Genomic DNA, 27,513 nt, shown 5'->3' on the forward strand with positions numbered 1-27,513 from the left:
TACCAAAAAAAAAATCACCACAAACTTCTGAGCTTTAACAACTGATCTTTTCACACCTAACTTTTAATCACTAGTCAACTGTCTCAGCATGATTCATTAACCAGATAGGAACTTCATTTTTAATAACTTATAGTCCATATTAAGAAATATTCTTTTTTTGGAAAAATTTTTTGGCTATGCCAAAAAATGCAGTGTGTAGGAGCAAACCCTCACCCCTGCAACAGAAGCACGGAGTCTCAGCCACTGGACCTCCAGGAAGGGCCCAAGAAAAGTTATTTCTTAAGGACCCTGACCTTTAAACATCCTTCTTGATTCCTTTGTCAAGGATTCACTTTTGGACTGAACAGACTCTGAGTCTGACCTTATGAGATAATCCTTCCTTTCTTTTCTGTTTAATTTCTTGATAAACACTGTTAGACTAATAGTAGTACTTATCACTTATCATATGCTAAGTGCTATGTCAAATAACCTCGTTCAGTCCTCCTCATAAGAACTCCTCAACACAGGTAATGTATTTTTGTTTTATAGATAGAAAAATGAGATTTAGAGAGATTACGAAACATAAACAATGGTCACCCAGCCAGTTAGTTTGCTGAAAGAGTCATAATTTGAAGTCATGAAGTCTCTGACCCAAAGCTAATGTGCTAAATCATTATACTTCCCTGACTCTCCTAAAACTGCTGTGCCACAAGCATTTTAAAAATTAAAATTTGAATTTGAGAAATAAACCTTAAAAAAAAAAAAGCTGGGACGTAAAGAAAAACAGAATTTAAGGCCGTTAAGAGGAAAGGCCTTCAACAAGACTGAGGGCCTCCAAGCCCTCAGCCTAGAGTTCTGCTTCCCTAGAAAGACTCTTGAGTCACAGGGACAGGTGTACTCAAAAGAGCTAACATAGGAGCAAAGATCCAGAAAGGAGTGGAAAACATAAAAAGAAATGAACTCTCACCTCTATGCACAGCTGACTCCAGACACATCAGAAGGTAGGAAAGCCTGGCTTCCCGGGACCGGGGAAGGTTTTCCACGTTGCACCGGTATTTCTTCAAGTCACTCTTACAGGATTTGGCCAGTGAATAACTGACTTTATAATCCTGGGCAATCAGCTTCTGGCGGGTTGTTAGTGCTTCTCGACACTGAGGAGAGAGTGCAGCAGGAGAGCTGTGAGACTGCTCACATGGTCCAGCCGCTCACATGTCCCTCTAAGACAAGCAGAGGCTCATGGCCAGGCACAATAAGCAACTGCAGTCATTAGCAAAATGTCTGTGTTTAAGTTTGGTTAAAATTGAGCACAAGTGTGCTGAAACAGAGTGGCAAGAAGAAGCGATATATGAGTGGGCAACTCTGGAATTCTATGGTGAGCTGCTGACTGTTGCAGCAATAGCAACTGTCCAAACACATAAATATTTGGTAGATACTCATACATCAACTTGACAATGTATTCTTTTCCTCTTCAACAAATGTCCCTAAAGTAAATTTCACCAGAATGAAAGTGGCAACGGACACAACACTCTGGAAGTTCCACTCTGTACTTTTTAAACATAATTATTCAATAGGAAATGATATAAGGAACTGAAATAAAAAATAGTTCTTCAGCTGCACAGCAAAGTAAATGACAAGACAGCAAGGCCCAAAATAATTACTTTTAAAAATCATAAGAGTCTCTTGCATGCATTGAGGGACAGAGGACTAACAGTAATGAGAATGCTTAATGAGACAGCTGCTGAAAAATTCAATTGCTAATTACCTATGAAGCACATTGGTTTGGTTAGTTGAAACTTCCTGAGTGCATAGGGATGGGTTCAGTGTAACTTTGATTAAAATTCTTTGATTTTACTCCCCAAATTGATTCCCCATTGACTTCCCTAAGTCCAGATATCACGAGGAGCTTCACTTTTTTCGTTTAAATGTAATATGCTTTGGTTTCCTACTAAAGGCCCCGTATTTTATTTCTGAAAGGTTAAGCTGTATCAGTATTTTATATTTTGGTATGAGTTTATATTGTGTGAGAGGATTTAAGAAAGCTTTTAGGAAAATGAATAAAATGCTGATCTGTTTCAAAGAAATACTTACTTTTTCACTCATGGACTCTTCAAATTTATGGTTAAAGAGGCACTTATATACTCTGCCTTCACCAGCTTGTGTCTGTAAGATGGAATACAACACCATCACCATCACCACTAGCTAAGTAGTTATGCTGGGCATAATCCATAATCTTATATAGGACTTTCTATTAAATTATTATAATGCTGACTATCTTTGAACACATGACTCAGCCATTTACAAAATTTAGCAGCCTCTGAAAGAAAACAATGATTGCAGTAAATATGGAAAAAAAAATTCCCATGGCGTTTGGCTCCTGTCACGTGTTCCCAGATGTACTGTTAATTAGTGAACCAAGAGAAGGGTCAATGAGTCTCCCTTCTTATAACTTAACGTTGCTGCTGCTGCTGCTGCTAAGTCGCTTCAGTCGTGTCCGACTCTGTGCGACCCCATAGACGGTAGCCCACCAGGCTCCGCCGTCCCTGGGATTCTCCAGGCAAGAACACTGGAGTGGGTTGCCATTTCCTTCTCCAATCTAGAGTCAGTAAAACTCTGGCAGTGGCTCTGTTCAGCGGTTCTGATATATTAATTCACAACAGCAGACAGAGTGGGAACATACACAAGACACTCTCAGTCCTTTGTGGTAAAGGTGGAGATTGTTTCTGACTACAGGGTTAGAAAGTTGTTCTATAGAGTATGCAGGGAGTAACCAAGGACTTGGTTTTAAAAGTTAGCTGTCTGCTATTTCCTTCATCTTAGCCCAAACTACCTCAACATAAATATATAATATGGCCAAGTTTTAGCCATGGGATATACATGAATGGGATTCCCTGGTAAGATAGGATTCCTATATGTAAATTAGACTCCCAAGAACTGAATTGAGAAGTGAGATAAAGTAGAAAGAACATCGCAATGGAGACTGAAACCAAGTGTTCCCTAGATATTACGTCCGGCCTAAGCAGCCAGTACCCAGATAACTTCCTGTTTTCCTGGGACCTACTCCACCTTCCATTTCAGCGGCTTTTCTACATGTGACAGTGTTGGTTTAATTTTGGAATCAAGTATCCAAAAAAAAAAAAAAAAAACAACTAGGAAGAAAGAAACCAAAGAAGAACAGTTTCTGAGCTGACTCACATTTTCACAAAAACGTTCCCGATCATCTCGGCAGGCAAAATACAAATGCCGGTCCAAGTGAAAGTCGTCAGAGGACAGCTCTGCCACCCGGAGAATGGCTTTCTTGCAGAGTTCAGAGACTTGAATCTTAGGGTCTCGTTCTTCCGCTTCCTTCACCAGGCCTTTCTCCAAGCATGATACCACCTCGCCCTGTGAATGTGCATCCTAAAATAGCAAGGACACAACCATTTTAAAACTCTCACCAACATGAGCTTCAAAATAAACATCATTTAGTTAAAACAAACACAAAACAACAACAAAAACCCTCAACACAGAAGTTTACCAATGTTCCACTGAGACACAGGGTGGGGTCCAATCTCACTGTGGAAGTTACATCAGATGCCCTTGATAGTCTTTGGTAAGAATGTTAATACTTGAGAGCTATCAACAGAAATACAGATCCTGGGAAATTTAAGTCCATTCAGTCTGCACTAGAAACAGAAACCTGACTTTTAGAGTTTAAAATGTCAGAATGTCTTTCTTTTTTTGTGACTGCACCACACAAAGTGTGGGATCTTAGTTCCCCAGAGACTGAACCCACAGCCCTGCAGTGGCAGCCCGGGGTCCGCCACCGGACCACCTGGGGAGTCACAAAAGGCCGACGCCTTAGAGAGTCTCTGTTCACTCACCTCCAAGAGCTACGTGTTTCTCAAATAACAGTGCTTCAGTCACGTTTAAAAAATAAGACAAACCACGGAATTTAATGAGGAAATATGCTAGAGAGACCCTCTTTCTCTATTTTCTACTGTCCACAAAGACCCCCACTTTTAGAGTAATGTTCACTTTGATGTTTTACATTTATCTTAATGTGATTAACAAGATTACCACCAAGTATACAAACTGCTTTTGAGAGCTTTCCTAAAACCGTCCAATTATCTTTAAGTGTACATTGCATCAACCCCATAGCAACCACAACATGAAAAATTTTCCCTAAACATTTTCAGAGTTCTAATCTTCTATACTCAGAAGATATGCTTAAAAACTTGAGAGGTATATCTATAAATACAGCAAACCAAATTAAAAGAAAATAGAGTGCCATCATTTACTGACACATATACACACACAGGCACATAAAATCTCGTTACAGTAAAACACCACATTCATGAGGTCATCTGTATGTAAGACTCCTAAAATTAGGTAGGGAAACACTTATTTTACTAAAATTTCAATTCAACAAAAAACCATGTATTTTCCCATTTTGCTGTAATAGGGTTTGTTCCATAGCACATTAATCTCCAAGTACTTTCTAGAAAATGTTCATGCTCTCTCCTAATACACTTGTGAAAGAGCATAAGAGCTGTGATACCTAGAGTGCAGCTGAGTAAACAGAGCTGCAGAGCATCAGGCACCCAGCTAACAGGCCACCATTGTTTTTTATGGACCTTGGAGTTCCATGAAACTCCTACAATTTGTATGTGGGTTATGTGTATTTTTCCTGAGGAGAGTTTGTAGCTTTCATTAAATTTCAAAAGGTTTTTTAATCCAAAAAAGATCAGGAAGCACATTACACGGGCATATTCTTGTGCTTCCTATTTTCTGTCTGTAGCTCAAACTCTGTCACTAGCTTGAAGATTCCATCCAATGCTTAGAAATCTGAGATGATCAAAAAGTATTATTAGGGAGTAATTCTGAAGGGAGAAAAGAAACTCTGATGAACAACTGAAAAAAAGATAAGGAGAGGGAGGAAAGTGGACACAAACCCCAGAAATTCAGGCTTAAAACAAACCTGTGATAAAGATTTGGAAACATATCAATCACTTATTATTTACAGTTTACAAGAGATTATGATACACACGATTTTATGGTATAAAATCATGTCTCATACCAAAGTCAAGTAGCTCATAAAACACCTTACTGAGATGGTCACTAGCAATTAGGTCATAATCGCACAAGAGACTGAAAATAACAGCACATTTGTCAACTCTCCATTTAGACTTACTTAGCCTTAAGTTCTGGTTTCACAGGGTCAAGAAACGATTTCCCTGCAAAGGATCTAAATGTTTCTCTGTATACTTAGGGTTCACAATTGTTTAAACATAGCAGCGTCACGGTGTGAGACCCTTTAAGGAATGTGAAATGTAATTTTAATTACAGTAATTATAGCACCACATATTGGCATTAGGCCAAAACATCACCTCCATCCATTAGATGCTCTCTTTTATTATTATCGTAACTTTAGATAATTTTTTCAAATAAAAGATTTTTCAGGAATTCTTCTCAGTTCCCCAGAGTCTCTCAGCTTTCCAGGTCAGCCAGTTTGAGTTACAAAACTCAAATGTATGCAAATATTTGATAGAGAAGACTGTAGGGTTATTACGGAATACAAATGAAAGCAAGGGGCTGTACACCAGCATATAATATACAATAAATGAAGTTACTTGGGCTTAGATTTTAAAAAGGTAACTTCTTAATATGCAAGCTTGACATATGCATAACAAATAATCCTATAAGTTACAGTGAATTTTTAAAATTCTACTGTGGTGAGACAGATGTTAGTCTTAAAACTAGTTAGTATACAGTGTCCATGTAAGTGCTCAGCAGTTCAGCAGGTAATATTTTTTCTTCCATATATCTTGTGCTTTAAAAAAATATATGTTTTTGAAAGACCAGAGAATGACAACACAAATCAGAAAAACGGGCAAGAACTGAGTTTTCATCTCTGCTATTAATTATTCACCATTTCAACAGCTGTGATGTTTTTTGTGATCTACCTCTCTAGACAGAAACAAAAATCTGAACTATTCACAGTAGTTGGTTTTAAAGGAGAGAATGATGGAATGATACAACTACTGAGGGAAAAGTACAGAAGTAGTAATAAGGAGGCACATGGCTACAATTAAGCTCCTGTATTGGATGTCACATTCTGCTTTCTCTTCAGATGATATGAATTATTTACATTTACTTTCAAAGATCTGCTTTTTCTTTTTAAAAATAATTATTAAAAAATATTTTAGAAAATTCCAAGTTTTATTAAATATATAGCTTTTATTTTTAAATTTTGCATATTCTAATATTTTGAAAAAAATCATTATGGTTTTCAAATCATGACATTTAAATGTTCATACAAGAGGCAGGGTACTAACAGATTAACCATGACCCCTCTTCTCTGATTTTTGGAGGTCAGTTGAAAGCCAGTCACAGAGGAGACTGCAAGCTTCAGGGCAACAAATTTAAAACTGATGAGTGTGTTCTCTTCTGTGGTCAGAAGCTGATTTATTAATTTTCAGAATAATTTTCATATCTAAATAACTTGACTTCAGAGAAGTCAACTATATTTAGACAAGGCAAGGGAGGGCTGAAGACAGACTGCTATCATTTTTAAACTTGGCTGCAGCATTAGCATGAGGGGCCTGGTGAGCTACATACAGAGTCGCAAAGAGTCAGATATAACTGAGCATGCGCACACGCATGCGCACATACACACATGCGGAAAAGAACATGCTTTTTCAGAAGTGCATCTAGGGTGCTACGGTGAGGGCCTGGTATAAAGAGAAATTCATCTAACTAGCAGGTACAACAGAAGATGAAAATTACAAAATGTGCTTTTGGATGCCCCATATAACATTTTTTATTTTAACAAAGCTGAAAAATCAACACTCACTGTCACATCTTTGGGCTCTGGCACTACTATTTTCTGCCACTGTTCAAGTCAATACGGATTTAGTAACTCATACACAAAACCTGCCAAAAGCACGTTTTATCTGGACAATCCAGATTGCTACTGGGAAGCCAATGAGCAACTATCTTGGTGGGCAATGGGGAAGAACTACTACAGGGAGAGGTGGATTATAATGGTCCGTTCTACAGCATGGACCACTGACCACAAATATGACAATGTGCCATCACTGATTCCTGAAAAGTGTGTCTGGAACACTTATGTGAAGATTTTTAAGAGTGAGATGGAATTGGATATTAATCCTTGGCACTATAAAGTCAGTCACAGGAGCTTCTGAATTATCAGAGTGACTTAAGTGCTTTTGTGCCATTTCTAAAATGTGTTGGCAAAGTCAAGAATCAGTCTTCTTTATTAAAACTGGCCCCTCATGAGCTGCCTGGAAGCTGTATGCCAGTCCACAGAGCTCTCAAGATCGACTCAGGTGCCCTGGGAAAGGGCCAGAGCCTTGAGCTGGTATGAAGCAAAGTGTATTTGGTGACAGCCAGACAATGGCCAGCCCTCAAAGCTTCATCTGAACTGGTGTGTGCAGTTCCAGAATTCTACCACCACGTCCCAGCCAAGAACGGAAGCCTGCAAGCAGTGCCCTGAACAAACAGAGGGCAAGGAGACAAATGGGTTTTGCTCTCATACTCCCTGAACAGCAGATTGATGAGCAGCAGCAATTAACAGCTGTGCCATCCACAGGTCTCAGCTACCTCTCCCACCGAAACCTACTACTTCTCAGGAGTTTTCACTTCTGCTGAGCAAATGGATTAAAGCACAAACCTGACTGATCCTCCACTGTGACCTTTTGGACAACAGACCAATAAGAACAAAGAAAGATCAGATATAATTAAGGAGCAAGAAACTAGGGAGTTATTTTCTTTCCTGTCTTTACTAAAACTAGTTCTGACACGAAGATAACACATATCCTATTTACAGAGTACCTTTCTTTTGACAAGCTAAAAGTACCCTTTACATATTTTAAAATTTTCTAATATTTAAATATGCTCTCTTTTGTACTGGTGTGTTTATTAAGTAATTTTTTTAGACAACAGTGAGGTATATGCTAAGAAAGGTTAGAAAACTTGAGTCTCTCCTAATCCAACTACTTTTCCCTTAAGACTACAGAAAGCTTTTCCAGAGGAACATTACAAGTAAGAAATGGTAGCTGGTTTTGCATTTTGAAGGTAATACTAATCTTAGCAGATATGAATTCCTCTACTTCCCCACACAATACTGAAACATTTGGTTACAAACAGATAAAGTGCATCCACAGGCAAACTAGCCTTAGATACTAGGGCTGTCTGGACCTCAACTTTGAGTCCAATGCCAGCTCTAAATCTTCTCTGTGCCAGTTATACAAAGCTGTTCATTCATCAAATTTGTAAGATCCTTTGGTGAAGCCAGTGAAGTAGAGAGATACCTTTTCTCCAAGGCGAATGCTCCCGCATTTCAGAATGTTGATGTCATTTTTGCAGTCATCCATGAAGCCACAGATGAGCCGGTAGTCACTGAAAATGATGGCTGTCATCTTGGTGATGTACTGGTGGCACTGGTACTCGGTGATGTTGCCACGGTGATCCACCAAGCAGGAAACCAGGTACCCTTTTCCAAATGGCTCATCAGCGCACTCTTTGATCTGCTCAAAGGAAAATGGCTGTTTTACGAAAGCATTCTATCTCTTACCAAACCACCTTTATGAAAGAGAGAATGATACCTTCTTGTTTCTTCTTGAAAGAAAGAAAAGGAAAACACTGAGAAATGCTTTTGTTGTAAAGAAAACAGTGTGTGTGCTATGCTATTAAGACTTTTGCACTTTCTAGGAAATATCTTACTAATGTGTTTTACAAGAAAACACATAAATGCGTAGGTAAAATCCAGGTTTGAAGTAAAACAGCTTTTTTTTTTTTTTAAAAATTCAGTTTACTGAGAAAATTTCTTAGCATGTGGGATCTAGCTCCCTGACCAGGGATTGAACCTGGGCCCCCTGCACTGGGAGCTCAGAGTCTTAGCCACTGGACCACCAGGGAAGTCCCTGAAAAGAGTTTTTGACAGCTCTTTTTAAATGATTCTTCTGAGAATTACCATTACCCATGCAAAGAATGCAATGGATAGTGATATGATTAATCTAAGGCATAGGTCTGAAAAACAGGTGCAGAACTAAAGTCCAGTTGCATATCTCATGCCAACATACACAGCAAACTATTATTGTTAGATAAACCTAATTACTAAAGGGGGGGTACTATTTTACCTCTCGACATGACATTAATGTGTTCTGAATTAACTATGGGTTTGGGCATTTTTTTTTTTCCCCATAGTGCTAGTTTACTTAGAAAATAGATAAGAGAGAAGGAAAACACATGGAGGATTTAACTTTGTAAAAAGGCAGATTATTTACTTTCCATTTTTAATGTCTGGCAAATAAATTTCAACTTAATGTGTCTCTGCAGTTGTCATCAACGGCAATTTGTAAATAACACTGAAGGCCTAACTAACGGAGATGAGCAGAATTAAAGTAGAAAAGGAAGTGGGCATGTTTGTTAACTGAGTAGACTCCCAGCTTCACCACTGTGGTCTGAAACAGAAACATGTTTAAAAATGATGTCCAGTGCAGTCTGGCAAGAAGTCTAGGAAGGGGAAGGCCACTGCAATTCTAATTTGGGTCGTTTAGACATATGATCTAGTGGATCAAGCAAAAGTGGCCCCACATGGGTAGTGTCTCTGCAAAGCGCATCCAAAACCACAAGTCCTAAGGAAGGAAATTAGGCTAAAAATGTTGAAGTTCAATCATAAAAAGTGCAATCTACTTACAGGGTTTTAAGGTTGAATTATAAAGCACAGAGGGTTGTTTGGAAAACGCCTACTGCATTTGGAGAAATTAAAAACAAACAAAAATGGCAGTTTTGACAAGAGGAAGGAGCCAAATGTAAATGTTTATTTTTAATATAAATGAGAAGGGAATGTTTTGTTGGGTTTTTTCTGACCAACAGAGACCATTCTCCATTCTTATACCACATCTGGTGAATATGTACACTTGATAGACAAATACAATCTCCTTTTCCAGAAGGCACAGGGTGAAGGACACACCACACGCTAATAGTCCTATAAGCCACTGGGTCTCTTCATGCCTAACCCCAGTGTTAAATTCAGAGCAAGTCAAAGACTCAGTTCAAGACAGAAAACTGTGTTTATTTTCAAAGAAGCAAACTTGGGAAATTAAACAGCCTCACACTGGCTTCAAGAGGCAGCAGAGATCTTCAACAGTCAACAAGCTGAAAGCAATTCTTTCAGTTTAACCTTGGGCTCTTTTTTTTGATGACGCCTAAGAAGAGGGCCATAAATGTACTTCCAAGAAAAGGGTTTTTTTGTTTGTGATTTTTTAAAAAAGTAAAACAGAGGTAAGTTTCAAAAGTAAAAGGAGAAATAACTGCTTAAAAATCTCAGTGTTTATAATTCAACTAATGAAAAAAGCCCTGCATGAAAGAAAAAAATAGGACTAGTGGAAGACACCTGGGTTTTTAAAACAATGAAGAGCAAGTATTCAGACAGGCTCTATTAGGCAATCAATGGTTTAAAAATCTGAAGAAAGACTGCTAGACATTTTGAATTGAAGCCTGAATAAGAAATTAAATGTATATTTAGCTTCAATCACCTGAGATTTTACTGAAACCCAGAGATGTTGTACCTATCTGTATTTCAGTCCACCACCAATCACAACCAGATGTAGTGTCTGAATTAAAATTTTATGCTTTTTTCCAACCACTGTATTGGAGAGAAGTTTAAAAACAACAACAACAAAAAAAAACTTCTAAGAATAACAATGAAAAACAGCATTAAATCATCAACATATTTATGAATGGAAGTAAAGTCTGACGTGGCTGGGGAGCAGATTCTTAAGGAACCATTAGAGAAACGCTACAGTCACTCTACTTTTGACATAATGCAAGAGAAAAGCAGGCAATATTTGACTCAATCATGGAGAGTAAATAAAAAGTTCAGTTTGCAGTCTTCAGTATTTTTATGATGTTGTTTTTCTCCTTGGAAGAATAACTCCAAAATTAAAAGAGAAGAGGGAAATGTAGAATAACATGTTTTACTTTTCCTGTTAATTAATTTTTCTGACTGCAATATGATCTCCCTCTATAGAGGGCGAAGTACCCCTGTTACATGAATCTGTTATAAAACCACAACATCCTCCAAAAGATTACAAGAGGGCCATAACGTAGCACACACATTACAAGGAAGCCAGTTTTATTTACTTACTTATTTGGCTATGCCTAGGCAGCATGTGGGGTCTTAGTTCCCTGACCAGGGACTGAACCTGTGCCCCCTGCGGTGGAGGCACAGTCTTAACCACCGGACCATCAGGGAAGTCCCAACAGTTTTATTTTATAAAAACAGATAGATAAAACCAACAAAGGGTGAAATTATTCTGACGAATCTGCATATTCTCTGAGCTAAATTTCCACATGGCACTCAAACTGGAATGTATAGTCAGTCACATAGCGAGCCAAGGGAGTTTGAGGTATGTAATACTGAATCTAAAAGCTGAATATCAAAGTTTTAAAATAAGCTATTCTATTCTGAAGCCCCAACATATTTGATGAAGGGTCACTGCTTTAAAAGAATAAAGCATATCTGATTCAGTAGTAGAAGGTTTGAGGAAGAAAGCAGGTTCTCTAAGATCCCATAAAGAGCTAAGTGAGGTACATAAGCTGAGGACTTACCTGGTTGGAGTAGGGTGTTCCCTAAGAGCTCAAGAGAAGATGGTCCTAACTTAAGTCATCAATAAGGTAGTAAGGGGACTTCCCTGATGGTCCAGTGGCTAAGACTCTGGGCTCCCAATGCAGGGAGCCCAGGTTCAATCCCTGATCGGGGAACTACATCCCACATGTCACATCTAAAGATCCCACAACTAAGACACAGAGCAGTCAAATAAATAAACATATTAAAAAAAAAAAAGATAGTTTGGGGACAAATCTATATAATGCAAGATCTCTGATTATTAACTTGGAGATAGAAAAGTAGCAATTATTTCCTTTGTGATTCTTTCAGTATGTAGAAATCCCCAACTTCATAGAATTTCTACCACTAATTCTAAAAAAGAAAATAAATTACAATTTTCAATACCACAATTTTCACTAATATCATTTGATATTTACACTGAGCCAAGAGAATAGAAAAAATATCACCAATTAATGTAATATTAATTACATTATATATATATACACACACATATATATCACCATACATGTAATATTATACTCATTTTCAGTAATTTTTGTCTTTATACACAATATCCATTTATAACAATATATATGTAACTTTTTCACAAACCTATCTAATGCTAACTCCTCTTATTTGGAGCATATGCCTCTGTGGTTCAACTGGCCCAAGCGCACAGCCAAAAAACTGAGGACTGCTTATGAGCCTCCCGGGAAACTTCCTCGACACGCCTCAGTCACAAGCGGACTGTGCAGCGTGTGAGAGCACTCACTGATGACAGGAGTGACTGTATTCTCCATCTGGGGACAAAAAGAGCCTGATTGCCAACCTGCCTGAATCAACAGTATCCTACTGTGAGTGCAGACTAAGAAAAAGAAGTCTAATTACACACACCCCTGCTTTGGTCTATCTCTGAACCAAGACATACGTGAATGCAAGAGAAGCAGAGTAACTGAATCACTCGTTCCTCCCTCATTGACTGGTCTGGTCAACAGATGTCATTTTTCCTTTCAGGTCATTAAAGATCCACAGAATTCTTTCTTTCACTACCTACCTCTGATATTGTAGACTTGCAAACTTCTCTGGCCACAGATTCAAATTTTGGATCTGTAGTTAGGTTCAGCTTATAATTCCATAACAACTAGGTACAAGAGAAAAGAACACAAAAAACAAACAAACAAAAAACTTAGAATAGCATGAAATTTAATATTAGTGGTTACTATAAATGATAAAATTCCATTATACAGTCAGATAAGGCATATTTTACACTTCAGTTAATGAACAAAAAGTAAGATTAAAATGTCACTGTATTTATAAATAAAAGGAAAAAATGTGGAAACAAAATAAAGCACTACCATTCAAAACATATATTTTTTTCTATTTTTACTTAAGGACAAATTTCTTTAAGTCAAGAAAAAACTAAAATGAAAATTCCTGATAAGAGTTTTTCCAAGAAAATATAAATAGGTGTACATGCAAAATTCTTCTTAAATCAAAAAGTCTAACACAGAAACTCAGAACTGAAGGCTACGTTGCAGATTTCACAACCAACAGTGCTTTTCACATGCTTTTTATGAAGGAATGTCGTCCAGAGTCTAATTTCCAAGTGTATCTTTCTTTATTCCTCTAAAACCCTCAACTTGACACGTACATGATAAGGTCTGTTTTACACAACTGTTTCAATGCTTCAAACTATGAAATCTCTAAAGCCATTACTATTCACAGGTGAGGGCTGAATATTACTTTATCTTTGCAGCTTCAGTTAAAAAATTTCAATACATGATCCAATTTCTGAAAAGTAGCAAAAATGAGCTCTTAAACTCTGCTCAGATGGAGAAAACAGAGTAGGGGCTTTCTATGATGCAGGATGCGGAGGAGCCTTTTTCTCAGGCTGCCTCACTCCATGACTAAAGAATACAATCACTCATTCACCGACTCACTCAAACATCTGCTTAGCACTTCTGATGATGTATCACACACAGTCTAATCTCAAGGGCTTCACCGACTATTACAGGAAACAGAAGCAAATGTTTGAACACATACAGAGCTAGGAAATGGAGGTTAAAGCAGGAGGAAAAAGACAAAGACTGTCCAGTGGTGTCTATGGTCCGTGGCAGGTAATGTGACTAAGTACAGCATTTGGTTAATTGAATCACAAGATGTCACAGCAGTAATGCAATCAGACTTGCGAATCTTTTTTTTCTCCTTTAAATAATTTTTGAGGTTGTGTTATATTTTAAAAACCCTACCCCCGTTCATGTTTTCTTCTACTGTTTTTGTGGTGTTTTACTTTAAATCTCTGACCTACCTAGACCTTACCTAGAATACGTCATCAACTTAAGCAGCCAATCCGCTTCTCTGTTCTTGCAGTCTCCCATTCAAAATACCAAATAATGTGGAGGTGGGGTGATTTCTTCCAGTACTGTCAGACATAGAACTACTCCTCTTTGAAGACACAACTCAAGTATCATCTCCACTATTAGATGTTTCCGGACATCAACCCACCAGGGCAAAATTCACTTTTGTGTCCCTACTGTGCTCTTACAGGCTTTTGCCGAAGCATTCAGTGCTTTTTGCACAGATGTGATTTCACATCGGTTCCTTTTAATGTTAGACTGTATACGATATGGAGATACAGATACGACACTGAATGCATCAGTCGCAGTTATCTCTGGAGTCTGTATCTGCCAGCTCGAGCCTGTCTCCATCCTCGAGGTGTTTAGTTGTGTCCAGTTTCCATCATAGCGTCTGGCACACAGTAGATGACTCTATGATGACTAAGTGAAATAACTTTAAAAGACAAAACTCTAACATTGTAAACTTGACTTGCAAAGAAACAATTTCATATGGTAGCTGTAACTGAAGAACAAGTTATGTTTACAAATATTATTTGGCCGAGCTTGCTGGTTTCTACAATGGAGGACTATTTGTAGATTTATCATGGCCCTTAGATAAGGTTAATCATTCTCTTGTTAAGATTAAGTGCATTTAAGAAAACATTATGCTTCCCAGAACAAAGGAAGAGCATCCTAATGTCTGCCATCATATACATAAAACACACATGGCGAATTATGGAAAATCCATACTTACATGATTGCAGTCTGAAGAAATTTCATTTTCAGGCTAAAAGGAAAAAAAAAAAGAGACGCTGTTAAAAAAAAATCCTCTCAGGTTTTCAAATACCAGCAAAATAAACTCAAAACAAGAAATCTGAATATTCAACTGATTATATCTCTTCAACAGGAGGAGCAGATTTTTAGATTGCTGAGGAGCAATATACCAGAAAAGCAGATGAAACATAGTCCCTTGGCAATCCATGGTACAATCTGGAAACTGGGAAAATGGAGAGGAATGTAGTAAAGAGATAAAGCAACACTGGCAGAAGGATCCTTACACAATACTTCATAATCCTGAAAGCTAAAGAGGATTGGGCACAATATAGGTGTTCTTGCTTTAAAGAAAGTCAGATATCTGAAAAAGGCAGGCTTACTAAAGAGGGCAAAAAATGTCTGACAATGATTACAAATTAGGCTCATGTCACCATTAGGGGAGGCAAGGTGGTGGGCACACAGGACCTCCCTGTACTATATTTGTAACCTTAAGAGTCCATAACCTTGCAGGTCTATGATTAAAAATATAACATTACAAAAAACCAAACTATTTATATATTCCTGTGAATACATTTGCTCATAAAGCCAAGTACATACAACAGAGAATAAATGAACTTCCATTTCGGTGACAAACAAGTAGACGAGGTTAAGCTTAAAACTGCACAGCTTTGCCATACGCTCCTTTACTTTCCTTGTTCATACCAGTAAAGGAGATACAGCTGTCATAATGCACACAATAGTAAAGTACTATCTACTTTGAGTTTCCATAGCTTTCGAACCAGCTCAAGCGAAGTCAATTCTGTCTCCCCTCTATGAAATATTCCTGACAAAGGTTGTAAATGATGCCATTTTTCTAAATAAAAAGATTCTCCCTATTCAAGGAAAGAAATAAGGCAGCACAGAAAAGAGAAAATATTAGCAAGCTAAACGGACACACCGAGCATCACTTCAAGAAGAAAAGGGTTTCTAAGGAACTATTCATTCCACTACAGTATTTAACAGGCATTAATTCTAACATACAAACTCATTTCTGTATGTACTTCTAAAATATACTAGAGTTGACTTAGATTGCTAGGCAATTGTGAGATTATAACACACCACCTCTGAACTTTCTCCCTTCTTGTCTAAGTAAGAACAGATACTTTAATGCCTTTCTGATGTGTTTGAGTCTCAGAAATCCGCCTCCATACTGTGAGTTAATCTAGCTTAACTCTGCTCCCTTCATTTCAATTCCAAGTGCCTACTTTATAACGCTTAACAGTTTATTTGCAAGAAAGCTTTCTTTTGTTTGGGCAGTTTTCTATCTCTCCCCTCTACATCTACACTGTCCACTTTTTCCAGTCAATCAGCAATTCTACCTCTTTCTCAAAGCACATATGGCAATTAACATCACTAGCATCTCTACCTGTGTTCATTTCCATAACAATAATTTTGGTTTAAAGGGGCATTCTTGAAAGAAATTCAGAGCTCGGAGAATTTTCAAAGTAGTCAAATAAGATTTAAGTTACTCATGGGAAAAAAGTGTTGCCATGTTCATAGTCCACAAAACTTACATTAGCAAATTAACGACTGTTTTAACGTCCTGCTTCCCTACAGTGGTAGGCTGGATTATTGCTCCCAGCTTTCCACTCTTAATAGGATTTGATATCCCTTGCCCTTTGTCCTCGTGACTCTGCACGGCCTCCTGCTGTGGACCAAGCGCACCCCCTGCCCCACTGAGGTCAGGCCGGGCTGCTGACTTGCTCTGGCCAGTGAGATGTTCGCAGGCATAACATGAGCAGAGGCTTTACATGTGCTCGGGGGGGCCTGTACTCTGACTCTTGTGAAGAACACGTACAGAAAGCTGCAACGACAAGGAGAGACACGTGAAGCAGAAAGCCCTTGAAGTTTTGAGGGTCTCTGTAATGAAGAAAAAACTGACTAACAAGCCTATCAGGAAAATGAAATAATAAAAATCTCAAAACCTTTAAGTTGTCATTAACTGTAATGATCTGATTTAGTGAATCATATTAGTAAGTACACAGTGCCGCACCTTTCAGGAAGGAATGACAAAGTCCACAGAGACGTAAGTGAACTGCAAATCTGAAGATCAGGCTTGCTTTTTATCTCTCTCACTGTCTTGATTTGCAACTGACAATTTTTTTCCTTTATAGTTTTTCTATTCACAAAGAGAAGATGACAATATAGGAATGCTATGAGAAAAAGATTATGATGTTAAGCCACGGAGATTCATTGAACAGTTATAAAGAATTTTTAAGTGTAATTACAAATAATTTACTCTCATAAATTTAAAAAAGCCTATAGAATTAAAGGACAGAGTAGTTGTTCAGAAGAACAGAACAGAAACCTAAAAAATACAAAACACAAAGTAGTAAACCCACAGGGCTTCCCTGGTGGCTCAGAGGTTAAAGCATCTGCCTGCAATGTGGGAGACCCGGGTTCGGTCCCCGGGTTGGGAAGATCCCCTGGAGAAGGAAATGGCAACCCGCTCCAGTGGGTTCTCCACTCTTGCCTGGAGAATTCCCATGGAGGGAAGAGCCTGGTAGGCTACAGTCCACAGGGTCGCAAAGAGTCAGACACGACTGAGCTACTTCACTTCACTTCAAACCCACAATACCAGCACAAATTAACTCTAGAAAAAGTATTAAAAAAAAAAAAAAAGGAAAGAAAATGCTACAGTTGAGCACTCAGCCATTTGATAAGAAACGAAAAGACAGAGATCTCAAGGAACAAAAACAGATGTGGGTGCTCACACAGGTGTGCTTCCGAGCCTGCACCGCTGCCATGAGGTCACAATCAAGTTACTTCATCAGACAGCACATCTACTTCTGAAAATCTGTACACGCAGACAGGCTTGATGATCTTTAACCTTAGGATATGAAGAGTATGGGGACTAACACCAGAACTATTAAGGAAGAAGAGGCTGAAGATTGTTTTCCTTTTATTAACAGTGAAATAACACTCTAAATAAAATGATCCCAAGAAATCAATCAACAAGTAAATACTGAATACATATGAAGTACCCAAAACTGTGCCAGGCATTGTTGTGGGATTACAGAGTAATGCACTGTCCCTAACCACAGATAGTTTACAGTCCAGCTGTAGAAATAAAATGGTGAGTTCAAGCAAATGAGCAAAAGCAGACTTGAGCTGGGCCTGAACGTTCAGACCGGCCCAGGGGCCGTTCCAAAAGGGATGCAACTGAGAAGATTCCCTGGAGCTCAGGAAGAAAATAAATGAAGCTTTCTTTTTTGAAAAACTCATCATTTAATTTACACTTTCATGGTTTTGTAATATATGTTAGAATAATTGATATTTTATGAATAACACATATCTACTAGGGTAAGCTTAGTAATTTTTTCAAATAATAAGAACATGATGAAGACAGAAAATTGAGAGTTGAAACCTCCCTTCTAACCAGTCCTCCACTCAAACCCACCCCTTCAAATCAGAGGCAAAGTGAAGGTTCCTAGCCTGTGGAAGCAGCAAATTAGAGGCTAAGCTTTGCCACAGAATTAGCTACTCTCTATTACTCTGGAGACAGAAATCTGGACTTCGAAAAGTCTTCTACATCAAGTGTTTCCTCATTGGAATTTAAAAAACTGTTCTCTTAACAATGGAAAACTGGGGGGAGACAAGCTTATGAAAACTCTCACAAATAACTTTCTGTTAAATTAATGATCAAATTTTGGAGAAGAGCCTGCTGAAGCTGCATATGTTAGTATCAACAAAAAACTCATTATGAATCCAGGAAGAGAAAGAAGACAACGTGACGCAGCCCCCCAGCCTAACACAGTGACTAAAGCAGAAGGAACGCAGCTAATGCTGGACGGCGATGTGGCAACAGCACCCTGGGAGACAGCCTGAGCACTCTCTGCAGCAGACAGCACTGAGAAACCGGGCTGACGCCGGTGAAAAACGTGATGCGTGCAGAAGAAAACAGTAAAAGTGTCCCTGGATTGAGCCGGGTGCTACATTTACTTCTTATAACATGATGGGGGGTTGGGGCAAAAAAAATGGTATTGTGTCCAGTTTACTGATAGAGATAGTGAAATTCACAGAAATCAAATCATATAATCAAAGGCACATCTCTAGGAGGCAACAGAAACTGAAGTTTATTAAACGATAGTAAATGACAACCAATGCTTATTGTGATACTTTCTACCTTGATACTTCCCCCCAAAGTCAGCAGCTCAGGATGAGCACAATAACGGGGAGACCTTTGGGAGGAGCAAGAAAAGGGAATGTAGACAGGGGACTTTCCTGGTGGTCCAGTGGTTAGGACTGTGTGCCCCCAATGCAGGGGGCCTGGGTTTGATCCTAGGTTAGGGAACCAAGATCCCACATGCCTCATGGCCAAACAAACACCAAACAAAAAAATAAATCAAAGAAAGGTAGACAGGATGAATAAACGGAACAAGTGCTCTGGATTGATTTATTTGATGAATTCAGAGGCCAGCGGCCTGGGTAAGAAACTGGTAATGAGATCAACTATGGATCTAGACTGGCGTTTCCCCAGTGGCTCAGTGGTAAAGAATCTGCCTGTCAATGCCAGGAGACCCAAGTTTGATGCCTGGGTCAGGAAGATGCCCTGGAGAAGGAAATGGCAACCCATTCCAGTATTCTTGCGTGGAGAATCCCATGGACAGAGGAGCCTGGCGGGCTACAGTCCATGGGGTCGCAAAGAGTAGGACACAATTGAGCACGCATGGAAAGGGATCCGGATGAGCCCTTCAAATAACCACAACAGGTTATAAAAAAACTTTGATTAGTTCATTTGACTTTTCTAAATCAGTGATTCAAATGTTTGGGATATTACTATACTTTAATCTCCTAACTGGGTAAGTAAGACAAGCTGAAACAGTTGATTTTAAGGTTTAACACCCCTAACCCTTCCTCTAAGTTCCGTAAACTCAGAATGGGCTTTTAGGGATAGAAATTGTGTGTGTGTGTAGGGGGGTGTTGGGGGGAGGAAACCCAACAGATTAGCAGTAGTGTCAGCTACAGAAGCTCTGTGACTTCAGATGTCTCACTTCTTCAGACCCTAGAGGACAAGCTTTGGACTAAAGCAGGGATTTCATCACCTAGGGTTCATGACAGACTTAGGAGTAAGGTTGTCTTGAAAAAGAACGCAAACTTCTGCGTGCAAGTATGTTTTCCTGAAAAGAGAATCCACAACTGTTATCATCATCTCAAAAAGATCCATAAGTCGGAGAAAGACAAATATTGTATGATTATCGCTTATATGGACAATCTTAAAAAAATAAAAAAAGACACAAATGAACTTACTTACAAAACAGAAACAGACTCACAGACTTGGAAAACAGACTTACGGTTGGTTACCAGGGGAGAAGGGTAAGAGAGGGGCGGCTAGTGAGGTTCAGGCTGACACATTCATACTGCTATACTTGAAATGAGTAACCCACAAGGACCTATGGTATAGCACGGGGAACTCTGCTCAATATTATATAACCACATAAATGGGAACAGACTTTCAAAAAGAATATACATGAATATGTATAACTGAATCACTTTGCTGTACACCTGAAACACATTGTTAATTATTTAGACATTACTATAGCAGTCTTCAGAATAATAATCAAAGTTTATAATCAAAACTAATGACACTCTGCAATACCGCTGACCCTTGAATGACATGGGTTTGAATTGTATGGGTCCACTTATATTTGGATTTTTTAAAAATAAATGTGTACTATGTTTTTTTAAAAAAGAAGCATTTGTCTAAGATGACTGAGATTCTCTCTGGCTCTCTGAGTCTATAAAATCTGAGACGTGGAACTGAAAAATAGCAGTATTTGAATTCCACATCCTTTAATGCAGGTAATTTGCATATTATGATTACAGTTTCCTACTGCTTGATCTTAATCATTCTCGGCTGGTCAAAATCAAAACAAACAGGTTTCAGAATACACTGCTGGAAAGGTTGAGTCTGAATGTTCTCAATTAATTCAACCATCACATTCACTTAAGAGGATGATTTTTACAGAGAGTACAAGTCTGGAAGTACGATTTCCCCAAAGGCGAATAGGCTGAGTTAATGAGTCTGGCAGGAGAAATTAAAGGAGTCACAAAACTAACTTGGAAGTTGTCCCAGTTTCTAAAACAGAAATGCTTGGGAGTTAGACTGTGTCTAAAATATGAAACATTCTATAATCACATCTACTCCAGTTGAACTACCCACCAGATCATACCTGATACTAAATTCAGTGGCAATAGACTCTATGCATTAAACACCAAGAGAAAACAAACAAATCAGCAGTACTGCTGCTTTCGTGGCCTTGCAAAAATCTGAAGGCTAGGAAACAGCCTGATGCCTCCTTCTGAGGAACATTCTGCTGCAGCAGTAGGTAAATTCTTCTACAAATTTATTCTTGAAGGACCCAGTAAACTTCCAGTCATATAAGCAATTCATTTATTAACTAGGCCCAAACCACTTCCTTCACGCCCACCAAAAAAGCAAACTGAAAACACTACAGTGGGTGATGATTAGATCAACTCAGTCTTTCAGTCTTGGTAAATTTCTCCTGCGCAAGTGTAAACTGAACATTAACCCTCAGTCAGATTCATAACTAAGTTCCTCTTAGTGCCTCATTCTGGCTCAACCAGAATTATTTTCTATTTGTACCCAGGGATAGCTGCTAAGGATTGTTTTACCAAAATAACAGCGATCAGCACAGGCTTTGTGCCCTCCAACAATGCTCTGATTCACTCAAGAGCTTTGCTTTTATATGATTCTTTAACGTTCACTCATCTTTTCAGAAAGGATTTACGAACAGGTTCAGTGGGAGGTAAAAAGAAAGGAAGACAGAGAGTTACAGATGGCTGGCTCTCAAGTACATATGATAAGGGAGGTAAAACATGAGTCTACACCTAACCATCACACAAAGTTGACTGTGGAGTTGAAGGAGCTAATATTTTAAAGAATGAAAGAAGTACCACCACGCTTTCTGAGTTAGGATGACAGAAATCAGACAGACTAACAGAGGAGGGAACAACTAACGGCTGTGATTTGCTGACATGAGGAGGCTGTGATTTGCTGATATGGCGCTGTGTGTGGGCAGGGGTGAGGGGGCGACAAGGCACACCACCAAGGTGAGGAGGTCAGAAGGCTGAGACCTGAGCAAGGACGCAGGGAGCACCAGGGGACCATTCCCAGGCAACGGTGAAGGGCTTCCCTGCTGGCTCAGTGGTAAAGAAACTGTCTGCAATGCAGGAGACATGGGTTTGATCCCTAGGTCGGGAGGATCCCCTGGAGAAGGAAATGGCAACCCCCTCCAGTATTCTTGCCTGGAGAATCCCATGCACAGAGGAGCCTTGGTCATGGGGTCTCAAAAGAGTTGCACAAGACTTAGCGACTAAACAACAACATATGGTGTGTCTGTGTGCTCGATCACTCAGTCGTGTCCAACTCTTTGTGACCCCATGCAGCACGCCAGGCTTTCCTATCTTTCACAGTCTCCCAGAGCTTGCTCAAACTCATGTCAAATAACGGTTTGTTTTAGTCCTAATTAATACATTATGCTAAATACAGTGTAGAGAGTGGTGATTCAATTTATTATTATTTACTTGTGTGCTTCCCCAGTGGGTGGTGGGGTAACAACTGGGAAAAAATATGCAAATACTTTTAAAATAATCTTTAAATATTTTATTAACTTTGAAGAAGGAATAAGAACAGCTACTTAAGAAACTGGAGATACTTAGGCACTGATCTATTCATAGAGTTTTTACATAGCTCAAGAAGTTTACACCAAATGGGGAAAAAAAAATAGTAGCGAAGACCTATATACTATAAACAGAAAAGATTCAGAAAAATCCATCTCTAGAAAGCAGGTCATATGGACTCATAGACTTCACTGAATATAGAAGAATCAAAGAGCGCAACATAAAGCCTTCTGCTGGGGACATAAAGGTAGCAGCCAGGCCACGGTATCAAAGAAAATATCCTTTTCCTCCTAATCTAAATGTTTGCTTCCAGTCCGGGTTCAGAGAAAGTTCCTGATCATTTGAACTGGTTGTTAGTCAAGGCCCCTTTCATGTTTGCTTTCTTGGTTTCCATTTCAGCCAGCTCCTGCAGTTGCCTGTTGCTCAGGCCTTTGCATTCCAACTGTTTTCCAATCACTGTGCATTCTGTGCAAACAAGGCAGCAACTTCCCTAGCCTCAATCTTCTCTTCCTCTTCCCCAAGAGCAGACACAGTGACAAAGCACAATGTGCTAACTATTTGGCCATTACTGCCTTCTTAGGAGGCTCTTGCTTCTGAGATATATATATATTTCAGTTCAGTTACTCAGTCGTGTCCGACTCTTTGCCACCCCATGGACTGCAGCACATCAGGCTTCCCTGTCCATCACCAACTCCTGGAGTATACTCAAACTCATGTCCATCGAGTTGGTGATGCCATCCAACAATCTCATCCTCAGTCGTCCCCTTCTCCTTCTGCCTTCAATCTTTCCCGGCATCAGGGTCTTTTCCAATGAGTCAGTTCTTTGTATCAGGTGGGCCAAGTATTGGAGTTTCAGTTTCAGCATCAGTTCCTCCAATGAATATTTAGGGTTGACTTCCTTTAGGATTGACTGGTTTGATCTCCTTGCACTTCAAGGGACTCTCAAGAGTCTTCTTCAACACCACAGTTCAAAAGCAGCAATTCTTTGGTGCTCAGCCTTCTTTACAGTCCAACTCTCATATCCATACATGACTACTGGAAAAACTATAGCCTTGACTAGACATACCTTTGTCAGCAAATAATGTCTCTGCTTTTTAATATGCTATCTAGGTTGGTCAAAAGACTAGCTTTACTTTCAAGGAGCAAGTGTCTTTTAAATTCATGGCTGCACTCACCATGTGCAGTGATTTTGGAGCCCAAGAAAATAAACTCTGTTTCCATTGTTTCCCCATCTATTTGCCACGAAGTGACAGGACCAGATGCCATGATCTTAGTTTTCTGAATGCTAAGTTTTAACTTCTTCACTCTCCTCTTTCACGTTCATCAAGAGGCTCTTCAGTTCTTCATCGCTTTCTGCAATAAGGGTGGTGTCAACACATATCTGAGGTTACTGATATTTCTCCCGGAAATCCTGATTCCAGCCTGTGCTTCATCCAGCCCGAACGGAAATCTTGATTCCAGTTTGTGCTTCATCCAGCCCGGAATTTCGCATGATATACTCTGCATAGAAGTTAAATAAGCAGGGTGACAATATACAGCCTTGACGTACTCCTTTGGCTATTTGGAACCAGTCTGTTGTTCTATGTCTGATTCTAATGGTTGCTTCTTGACCTGCGTATAGATTTCTCAGGAGGCAGGTAAGGTGGTCTAGGATTCCCATCTCTTTAAGAGTTTTCCACAGTTTGTTGTGATCTACACAGTCAAAGGCTTTGGCATAATCAATAAAGCAGAAGTAGATGTTTTTCTGAATTCTCTTGCTTCTTCTATGATCCAACGGATGTTGGCAATGTCATCTCTGGTTCTTCTGCCTTTTCTAAAATCAGCTGGAACATATGGAAGTTTGTGGTTCACGTATTGCTGAAGCCTGGCTTAGAGAATTTTGAGCATTACTTTACTAGCGTGTGAGATAAGTGCAATTGTGCGGTAGTTTGAGCATTCTTTGGCATTGCCTTTCTTTGGGATTGGGATGAAAACTGATCTTTTCCAGTCCTGTGGCCACTGCTGAGGTTTCCAAATTTGCTGACATACTGAGTACAGCACTTTCACAACATCAGCTTTCAGGATTTGAAATAGCTCAACTGTTATTCCATCATCTCCACTAGTTTTGTTCATAGTGATGCTTCCTAAGGCCCACTTGACTTCACATTCCAGGATGTCTGGCTCTAGGTGAGTGATCCCACCATCGTGATTATCTGGGTTGTGAAGGTCTTTTTTATATAGTTCTTCTGTGTATTCTTGCCATCTCTTCTTAATATCTTCTGCTTCTGTTACGTCCCTACCATTTCTGTCCTTTATTGAGCCCATCTCTGCATGAAATGTTCCCTAGGTATCTCTAATTTTCTTGAAGAGATCTCTAGTCTTTCCCATTCTGTTGTTTTCCTCTATTTCTTTGCATTGATCACTCAGGAAGGCTTTCTTATCTTTCCTTGCTATTCTCTGGAACTCTGCATTCAAATGGGTTTATGTGTCCTTTTCTCCTTTGCTTATTTAGCTTCTCTTTTCTCAGCTATTTGCAGGGCCACCTGAGACAACCATTTTGCCTTTTTGCATTTCTTTTTCTTGGAGATGGTCTTGATCCCTGTCTCCTGTACAATGTCATGAACCTCTGTCCATAGTTCTTCAAGCATTCTGTCTATCAGATCTAATCCCTTGAATCTATTTCTCACTTCCACTGTATAATTATAAGGGATTTGATTTAGGTCATACCTGGATGGTCTAGTGGTTTTCCCTACTTTCCTCAATTTAAGTTTGAATTTGGTAATAAGGAGTTCATGGTCTGAGCCACAGTCAGCTCCCGGTCTTGTTTTTGCTGACTGTACAGAGCTTCTCCATTTTTGGCTGCAAAGAACATAATCAATCTGATTTCGGTGTTGACCATCTGGTGACATCCGTGTGATGAATATTCTGTTGTGTTGCTGGAAGAGGGTATTTGCTATGACCAGTGTGTTCTTTTGGCAAAACTCTGTTAGCCCTTGCCCTCCTTCATTTTGTACTCCAAGGCCAAACTTGTCTGTTACTCCAGATATCTCTTGACTTCCTACTTTTGCATTCCAGTCCTCTGTGATGAAAAGGACATCATTTTTGGTTGTTAGTTCTAGAAGGTCTTGTAGATCTTCAGAGAACCGTTCAACTTCAGCTGCTTTTGCATTACTGGTTGGGGTAAAGACTTGGATTACTGTGATACTGAATGGCTTGCCTTGGAAATGAACAGAGATCATTCTGTCATTTTTGAGATAGGACCTAAGTACTGCATTTTGGACTCTTATGTTGACTATAAGAGATACTCCATTTTTTCAAAGAGGTTCTTGCCCAGTCACTTAGTCGTGTCCAACTCTTTGTGACCCCATGGACTGCAGCCCACCAGGCTCCTCCATCCATGGGATTCTCCAGCCAAGTACACTGGAGTGGGTTGCCATTTCCTTCTCCATCTTGCCCACAGTAGAAATATAATATATATATATATATAATATGTATATTTTAAAATGAGATATATTATTTCATTTTCCCAAAACCCTAGCCAAACTTGACTATTACTCCATCCACAGTGGAGGTCATGGCAGCATTCTTCAGCTGGGACTGGTAGAAGACTAGCAGTCTACACTTTGTACATTTCTTCCTGCATGTCCTTTAATACCTCTGGCCTCCAAAGACACACAGGTGTCTTCATCTTGTGTTACAAAACTTGTGGGTATGTTTGGCAGCATCAGTCACGTAGGCCAACCCTGGGGACTCATGGGTAATTTCTCTGCCAGTCCAGCACCAGGACCATCTGGCAGCATGAACAGCAGACATCGAGGGGCTTCTCACTGTCATCACGTGCCAGCCCCCACCCCCATTAGAGGCGCTGGCGTGGACTACTGACTAGAGCAGTAGGTGTGCTTCAGAGACAGAGCCCAAAGACAACACGAAGAATAATGTAGAGTTATTATATATACTTCTGTGGGAACACGATGCAATTTAAAGGGATAAAAGATAGATAGGCAAGGTTCCTCCAACAAACTAGAGCCCATTTATCCCTGGTTCTTGGACAGTCAGGGTATTAAGATGAGGTCAAGACTTACTTTCTTATACCTTTAAAATGAAAATAACTTCAATGGTCTTTATAATACATATAAAATAGTAGGAATTACTGAATGCGTCTGCTCAAGTTCAGATATTACTTACTTGTATATAAACAATACGGGCAAAAGACTTGCAGCTTTGTCAAGTGCTAATTCATTCACCTTCAGTGAGGTTTTAGCCCTATTTTAAAAGTATGAAAGCATAATAATGTAACTCATTTACTAGACTTAAGAGCCCCCACTAAACTGATCAACTCCTGACTCACTGACAGAAGTATCCATACCCATGAAGATGCTCTGTCTCAAAATTTAATTCAAGAAATCAAATTACATCTTATTTTTGTTTAAGAAAACTCTACAACTAGTTAAAAATAACCAAATGGAAACACTCAAAATTAGTCAAATTTATCTATCTTCTGTCCCCAGAGCAGGGAATGGCAAATATGGATATAACAATCTAGTTACTGAACACAAAATACATCATTACATTACGGCCAAAAGGATACATATTTGGTTATGGTTTTACAAATCTTAAAGTTTATTTAAAAAAAATGTAAATTACGAAATCAAGTAATGTTCTATACCCTAAGAAATACTGTGAACTCCTTCCCCATCCCCCCCCATTTTACTACCCTGAATTAAAGGTACCACCCTGCTTATTTAACTTATACGCAGAGTACATCATGAGAAATGCTGGGCTGGAAGAAGCACAAGCTGGAATCAAGATTGCCGGGAGAAATACACCACCCTTATGGCAGAAAGTGAAGAGGAACTAAAAAGCCTCTTGATGAAAGTGAAAGCAGAGAGTGAAAAAGTTGGCTTAAAGCTCAACATTCAGAAAACAAAGATCATGGCATCTGGTCCCATCACTTCATGGGAAATAGATGGGGAAACAGTGGAAACAGTGTCAGACTTTATTTTTGGGGTTCCAAAATCACTGCAGATGGTGACTGCAGCCATGAAATTAAAAGATGCTTACTCCTTGGAAGGAAAGTTATGACCAACCTACATAGCATATTGAAAAGCAGAGACATTACTTTGCCAACAAAGGTCCGTCTAGTCAAGG

The 27,513-nt window shown here is 39.2% G+C and overlaps 1 protein-coding gene and 1 pseudogene across 1 annotated transcript in view; both read right to left on the reverse strand.

Annotated features, from left to right (window-relative positions):
* GLG1 (golgi glycoprotein 1) overlaps nt 1–17,489 on the reverse strand; it is a 51,034-nt gene extending 33,545 nt beyond the window's left edge. Inside the window, exons 1-7 of the mRNA XM_010850852.1 lie at nt 17,457–17,489; nt 14,684–14,716; nt 12,648–12,734; nt 8,292–8,507; nt 3,172–3,375; nt 2,068–2,139; nt 947–1,130 (exon numbers count right to left, since the gene is read on the reverse strand). Of these exons, the coding sequence (XP_010849154.1) occupies nt 947–1,130; nt 2,068–2,139; nt 3,172–3,375; nt 8,292–8,507; nt 12,648–12,734; nt 14,684–14,716; nt 17,457–17,489 (829 nt within the window). The remainder of the gene's footprint in view (nt 1–946; nt 1,131–2,067; nt 2,140–3,171; nt 3,376–8,291; nt 8,508–12,647; nt 12,735–14,683; nt 14,717–17,456) is intronic.
* Nucleotides 17,490–22,178: 4,689 nt separating this feature from the next.
* On the reverse strand, nt 22,179–26,218 carry LOC104996569 (annotated as a pseudogene).
* Nucleotides 26,219–27,513: the final 1,295 nt, after the last annotated feature.

The sequence above is a fragment of the Bison bison genome, unplaced genomic scaffold (assembly GCF_000754665.1).
Source record: "Bison bison bison isolate TAMUID 2011002044 unplaced genomic scaffold, Bison_UMD1.0 scf7180017864295, whole genome shotgun sequence".
In the NCBI taxonomy this organism is placed as follows: domain Eukaryota; kingdom Metazoa; phylum Chordata; class Mammalia; order Artiodactyla; family Bovidae; genus Bison; species Bison bison.